Below are 7,033 nucleotides of genomic sequence, written 5' to 3' on the forward strand. Positions count from 1 at the left end.
ACCCGCGCGGAAAACTCGCTCATGTGAAAGGGTCCTAAACCTTCTGGTTTTTTTTCATGCGTGTGAAAAACGAATCAAAACTGATTGCACCCGGGCAGAAAAAAAAAGAAACACTGAAACCAATTGCACCCAAAACTGACTGAACTTTGTTGTGAAATAGAGAATAAGCTCTTGCACCAAATGTGACTCTTCATACCTCATTAGGAATTTCATTACAGTTTGTGGATATTCCTGCTGCATCAATCGTAGATGACTTATTTCAGTATTGCATTGTACTAGGAAGTCATTTATAGTCTTAGGTCATGTCAAGGAAATAATTGAGGTAGATGCCACCCGATGTGTGACTTACCTGCGCTTCCCTGTATGACATCAATTGCAGCTGTATAAATAGGTACCAATCCTGGGTCACAAATCACAGTGACGGAGAAGCTTTATTACCTCTCACCTGGACACAGGAGAGCAGAAGACATCTTCACCAGGTAAGACACCTTGATGGTGGGTCATGGGGTTATCTGTACGCAGGACAATCTAGAACATAAAAACAGAGAGGAGCCTTGAAACTCAGGGCCCAGGTCCTTACCAAGGGCCCAATTACAGGGGAATGGTCTTTATAGTGATACTGTACTGTTCTGTGGTAAAGAGGCTACTGGACAAAACCCAGGAGCAACTGTAACCTCTGAGACAGAGCAACTGCATGAAGTGTGATCTGAAATCTGGTCACATCTGTTTATGAAAAAACAGTAGTGTGAAGCAGGAGATCATTTTATCTTCCAAAAAGGGCAACTGAGGAATATAAGAAATGAAATATGCTCTCTATGTACAAGAATATAACCACTGTAATACTGCTCCTATGTACAAGAATATAACTACTATAATACTGCTCCTATGTACAAGAATATAACTACTATAATACTGCTCCTATGTACAAGAATACAACTACTATAATACTGCTCCTATGTACAAGAATATAACTACTATAATACTGCTCCTATGTACAAGAATATAACTACTATAATACTGCTCCTATATACAAGAATATAACTACTATAATACTGCCTCCTATGTGCAAGAATACAACTACTATAATACTGCTCCTATGTACAAGAATATAACTACTATAATACTGCCTCCTATGTGCAAGAATACAACTACTATAATACTGCTCCTATGTACAAGAATATAACTACTATAATACTGCTCCTATGTACAAGAATATAACTACTATAATACTGCTTCCTATGTACAAGAATATAACTACTATAATACTGCTCCTATGTACAAGAATACAACTACTATAATACTGCTCCTATGTACAAGAATATAACTACTATAATACTGCTCCTATGTACAAGAATACAACTACTATAATACTGCTCCTATGTACAAGAATACAACTACTGTAATACTGCTCCTATGTACAAGAATATAACTACTATAATACTGCTCCTATGTACAAGAATATAACTACTATAATACTGCTCCTATGTACAAGAATATAACTACTATAATACTGCTCCTATGTACAAGGATATAACTACTATAATACTGCTCCTATGTACAAGAATACAACTACTATAATACTGCTCCTATGTACAAGAATATAACTACTATAATACTGCTCCTATGTACAAGAATACAACTACTATAATACTGCTCCTATGTACAAGAATATAACTACTATAATACTGCTCCTATGTACAAGAGTATAACTACTATAATGCTGCCTTCTATGGAGAAAAATAAAGCTTTGTGTAGTAACTTATGATTGTAACATCTTTGGTGTAATGTATGTAGTAGGTGTAATATTCAGATTATTTTTCTTCTTCTCTATCAGGGGGCGGTTGTTAGCTCTGGAGGCCATGTTTACGCTGTGTACATTTTTCGCGCTCTTCCTGGGCGCGGTCTACTGTCAGTTCCCGAGGTTATGTACGACAAGTGCAGCTCTTCGGTCAAAGACTTGCTGCCCACCGTGGAAGGATCGCAGCCCCTGTGGATCACGATCTGGACGTGGCCAGTGCAGAGAAGGTGTGGTTTTTACGCCCCTGGCCGCCAGCCGAGCTCGCCAGTTTTACGATGACAGATTAGACTGGCCACGTTTTTACTACGACAGAACTTGTCAATGCTTCGGAAACTACAGCGGCTATAACTGCGGCCGGTGTAAATATGGATACTACGGCGACAAGTGCGATCGCAAAAAGATTGTGGTCCGGAAAGAGATCCGCCAGCTCTCGTTTCTGGAAAGGAAGAGGTTTTTTAGTTACTTAGCGTTGGCCAAAACCACAAAAAGTGCCGATTTTGTCATCTTGTCCACGGGAGACAGACACCTCCGGGACACGTACCGCTTCGTGGACGCCTCCATTTACGATGTCTTTGCCTGGATCCATTATTACTCCATGAAGCCCATTCTACTCAACGGAACATTTGATTTTAGCAGAAACTACGCCCATCAGGGTCCGGCCTTCCCCGGCTGGCATCGTTTGGGTCTTGTGTTCTTGGAGGAGGAAATTCAGCGCCTGACGGGTGATGAAGATTTCGCCATTCCTTACTATGACTGGAGAGGAGAAAAGAACTGCTCCATCTGCACCAATGAATTTCTTGGCGCAAGCAATGCACAAGGCTTCCTGGACGATGACTCCCACTTCGCATTTTGGAAAGTGAGTAGTAATCTTATTGCCATCTTGTCTCCAGATGCCTCCAGAGCTGCATTCACAGTTCTGCAAGCAATTCAAATGTATACTTCACTGCAGCACCCCCTGCTGGTTTCACACCGTACCCCAGATGATGTTGACAGAAGAGGTCATTCCTGCTGTGCACCGTTTATAATATTAGGGTCTTTTTATGTGGCCGAGGGGTCTTGGGGTCTCTGCAGGCAACAAGACACGAGTGCTACTCCTAGATCTGCCCCTCATATAGCTTACACTTGTCCCATAATGATCTGCTGCAGCTCTGTATGTGAATGGAGAGATTCAGTAATGTGCTTGCAGCTTTACATGTCACTAGATAACAAGATAAATAAGCAATTTATTTGCAAAACTAAATACAATGTTTACGTTTTACTGAAGTTTATGGGAGAGCTGTTCTGTATAGGACCCTCATGCCCATACTGGGGTTTTCTTATGTGGCGGAGGGGCCCCACGATATCCCCCCCCCCCCCCCCCATTCCCATTTTAGTGTTCTGTCCCCCCCCCCCCTTCATGGAAAGGCTAATACTGTATCCCTCCACTTCAGTCTATTTGCAGCGGGTTCAGTTATGCTGATGCCTATTGCCAAACTGCTGGGGACCAGTGCCAGATGGAGAGACTCCACAGGAAGCCGGGTTCAGATCCCCGGGTCAAAAGTCTCCCCACCTTCCAGGATGTAGAGGACACCCTGAAATGGAGAGACTTCGATAGATTCCCCTACAATGCTAGTGCACAGAGGAGCTTCCGGAACGCTTTTGAAGGTAGGTCATCATCTGTTACCATAAGTTGCCAGGATCTGAGAGCAGTGTCCTGTTTATCTTCATGTCATACTGAGGAAGGGGGGGCTGGTACTGGAAGCTGAGACTTAGGTGCTGTTTGCCTTGTACCTTGTATGCAAGTGCTGCAGGCAAAAAGGCAACCTGCTCATTTCTGCAGTGCACTGCAAACAGCGGCGCTGATCTCAATTTCCTGGGGCATGCCTTTGGACCCATTTGACCCCCTCGGCCCATGTATCACCGCACCCCCTATATATAACCTGAATATGCTGACACACATGGCTTACCCTACATGAGATTGCTCACTCTCTGCCTGTTTGATTCATTTTTTAGGTTTTCTGAGACCATCGGATGGGACAACTTTTGAGCGCAATATGCACAACACGGTTCACATTTATTTGGGGGGAACGATGTCTCAGGTCCCCATCTCCTCCAACGACCCCATATTCCTGCTGCATCACGGCTTCATTGACAAGTAAGTTCCCCTAAAGATGTAGTGGTGGCCATATGAGTTGTCACCCAGCTTTCCTCAAATCTAATGACTCCCAGAATCCCAGATCTCCCTTAGAAAATACAGACCCCAGAACAGCCCCCAACCAAAACACCAAATACTGACCCCTAAATCCTCTACATAGAGACGCAGCCCCCCCTAAATAAATTTAGATCCCAAACCCCCTATATGCAGAATGCTAAACTTATACAGAACCCATACACTTACCACATGCAACTAACACTTTGCTCCTCTGCCTTCTTGCTGCCCTCTCCTCTGGACTTGAGGACCTGTTGAGGTCACATGATCACGTGCAGGTCCTTCTACAGCAAAAAAAAAAAAAAGAAAAAGAAAACTTTGATGTGCATCATATCTTTGGTCACATTGGGCAACCCACACCCCTCCTATTCTGATCCACCATTGCTAAGGGACCTCATCTCACTCTCCTCTAACTGCCAGCAAGCAGAGATGGTGATGAATTGAAACACAGTATATTAGAAAGTTGCAGAGATTTTCATTGATTGATGCTTAAGCTGGATATTCATTAGACTGGTCTTTGAAGCTCACATGTAATATTTGCAACAATTGAGTGACATTTTTACCATCGTCTTGCAGGATATTTCAAGTATGGCAGCAGAAATATAAAGCGACCCCAGCCGACTACCCAGAAAATGATGAGCTCGGACAGGGCCCCAATGAATGCTCCACCCCTTACTTTCCATGTTATAGGAACAAGGATTTTCTGAGCAGTTCTACTGTGCTTGGATACGTGTACTCTGAGTACCAGGGGATGTAAGGTATCTCCCTTAAAGGGAATGTCTTTGTAGCAATGCTTGGTGTTGTTCTTGCCTTCTTGTAAGTTTTCCTGGTACTGTATCCTCCCCTCTGCGGCCATATGTCCTGCTCCTGGGATAAATGGGCATTTTAAGGACGGTAGTCGCCCAGTTTTTACCTATTGGTAATTAGTCTTCTTATGCAGGGATTCGTCCCCTGCTCCTGTGTCACTATGAACACAACTTCATCCATGATGAGTCCCACTTTGCATTTTGGAAAGTGAGTATTATTAATCTTTGCTTTGCATATTATGTACTAATTTTTTAAGTCCCATTGTGTCTTATATTCTAGGCCAGGGATGCCCAACCTGCGGCCTGCCAGCTGTTGCAAAACTACAACTCCCAGCATGTCTAAACAGACTACAGCTATCAGCCTACAGCAGGGTATGGTAGGAGTTGTAGTTTTATAACAGCTGGTTGAGCATTCCTGTTCTAGGCACATCCAGAGCTGCATTCATAATTCTGCTAGTTCTAGCAATTCAGGTTCATACCCCAAAGTAGTCCCCTTCTGGTTCAGTGTCTATGTATTGTACTGCATTGCTGGAGATATAGGGTTCACTCCAGGTCCCAGATATAACAGCCTGACCTAAAAGGTAAGCTCCTGGGACCTAATACAAATCAGTACCAGGGTCCCCACCCCACATGCCATTTTTAATACTGGTGTCTTGTAATGTGGCAGAGAAGCCTTTGAGTCTACTCAGGCATCAGGACCTAGGTGCTTCTCCTGCATCCCCTATAGCTATGTCTGATATGATATACTCGTCCCATAATGATCTGCTGCAGCTGTGCATGCTAGTGAAAAGATTCAGAAATTTGAACGCAGCTTTGGATATGACTAGAGTATGAGACATGAATCAAATCAGAGGAAGGATATTCCGACTGCTGTCACGAATGGCTGAGAGTGGGAATAATATCCCTTTTAAGAAGCCAAAGAGCAGAACTTTTAAGTGGAGGAGGAAAACCAATCATATAAGAGGTGCAGTTAAACTTGCAGGAGGGAGCAAGAAAACAAGGCAAGCGCTTCTAAAGAACCACAAGATGGTCCGAAGTAATATCACATTATAATATATATAAATTAATCATATATCTGTATGCAGTCTATAGATCACATTGCACGTACATCTACCTCTAGCTATCATTTTCTGATGTCTGATTTTGGCTTCCTACTACAGAAGTTGGCCAGATTGCAATATGATTATCCCCAGTCTGATGGGAGTTATAGTCTCTATATGGATATTAGAAACAATGAGAATACTGGGATTACACTAGGGTTAATGAGGCTGCGCTGTCGTATTACGGCTGCTCATGAACGTCTGGTCACAGATGGCTTGGATAATGGACTTCACCTTCTCAGTTACAATAAGTAGATGAGGGGACAATGGTTACCATTTCCCCAGATACCATAGAGGAGTGCCCCCCCTCTCCAGAGGTCACAGGTCACTGCAATCATCTTAATTGTGGTGTGTTTTGTAAATATCGGTAGTTACATTGTATCTGTCCTGCCTCTTCCTTTATGTAGTGTCCACAGCTATGGGGCATATGGAGAGTGGGTGCTTTATATCAGCTTGGTCCCTTCGTCTGAATCTGACTAAGAGTACTTTCACACTAGCGTTTTTCTTTTCTGGCACTGAGTTCCCTCATAGGGGCTCAATACCGGAAAAGAACTGATCAGTTTCATCCCCATGCATGCGCAGACGTAAAACTGTAAAAAAGTAGAAATGGATCCGTTTGTCCGTATGACATCCGGAGAGACGGATCCGTTCTTGCAATGCATTTGTGAGACGGATCCGCATCCGGATCCTTCTACAAATGCTGTCCGTTTGCATGCAGATTGCCTGATCCGGCGATGGAACTGCTTGCTGGATCACTCTGCCGCAAGTGTGAATGTAGTCTAAGGGACAATCACTCCTATTTTCCTACAAGGGATAGAAATAGGGGTAAAGAAGCATGTTACCATCCTAGCTTTTAATTGGGGGAGGGGGGGGGGGTGCTGTGTGATGAACAGGAACCAGCAAGGGGTGCCCCTGTTGATTGCTACTATACTCCCCTTGACCTCTATGAACCCTTATCTACAATATATTTATACCTAGGCTGCTTTCATACAGTCAGTGTTTGATCAGTGATTTCCCTCAATAATTGTGAGCCAAAACCAGGAGTGGAGCCTCCACAGACATAGGCCTCATGCACGCGATCGTTGTTGTGTTCCGTTCTGCAAAATGGGGTTCCGTTGTTCCGTGATCCGTTTGTCTGCCG

The 7,033-nt window shown here is 43.6% G+C and overlaps 1 protein-coding gene across 1 annotated transcript; it reads left to right on the top strand.

Moving 5' to 3' along the window:
• Positions 1-424: 424 nt before the first annotated feature.
• LOC120981999 (tyrosinase-like) lies at positions 425-6,492 on the top strand. The gene is made up of 5 exons (XM_040411842.1): positions 425-479; positions 1,835-2,654; positions 3,229-3,442; positions 3,791-3,932; positions 4,563-6,492. The coding sequence occupies exons 2-5, from the start codon at positions 1,860-1,862 to the stop codon at positions 4,741-4,743; spliced, it is 1,332 nt and encodes a 443-aa protein (XP_040267776.1). The 5' UTR covers positions 425-479; positions 1,835-1,859; the 3' UTR covers positions 4,744-6,492.
• Positions 6,493-7,033: the final 541 nt, after the last annotated feature.

This window comes from Bufo bufo, chromosome 11 (assembly GCF_905171765.1).
Source record: "Bufo bufo chromosome 11, aBufBuf1.1, whole genome shotgun sequence".
Lineage (NCBI taxonomy): Eukaryota > Metazoa > Chordata > Amphibia > Anura > Bufonidae > Bufo > Bufo bufo.

Bases quoted from the DNA above. Each gene is read 5' to 3' on its own strand.
- LOC120981999 (XM_040411842.1), top strand. From the start codon at position 1,860: ATGTTTACGCTGTGTACATTTTTCGCGCTCTTCCTGGGCGCGGTCTAC. The intron at 3,443-3,790 runs GTAGGTCATCAT...TTCATTTTTTAG, and splicing joins CTTCCGGAACGCTTTTGAAG to GTTTTCTGAGACCATCGGAT. The intron at 3,933-4,562 runs GTAAGTTCCCCT...ATCGTCTTGCAG, and splicing joins CATCACGGCTTCATTGACAA to GATATTTCAAGTATGGCAGC.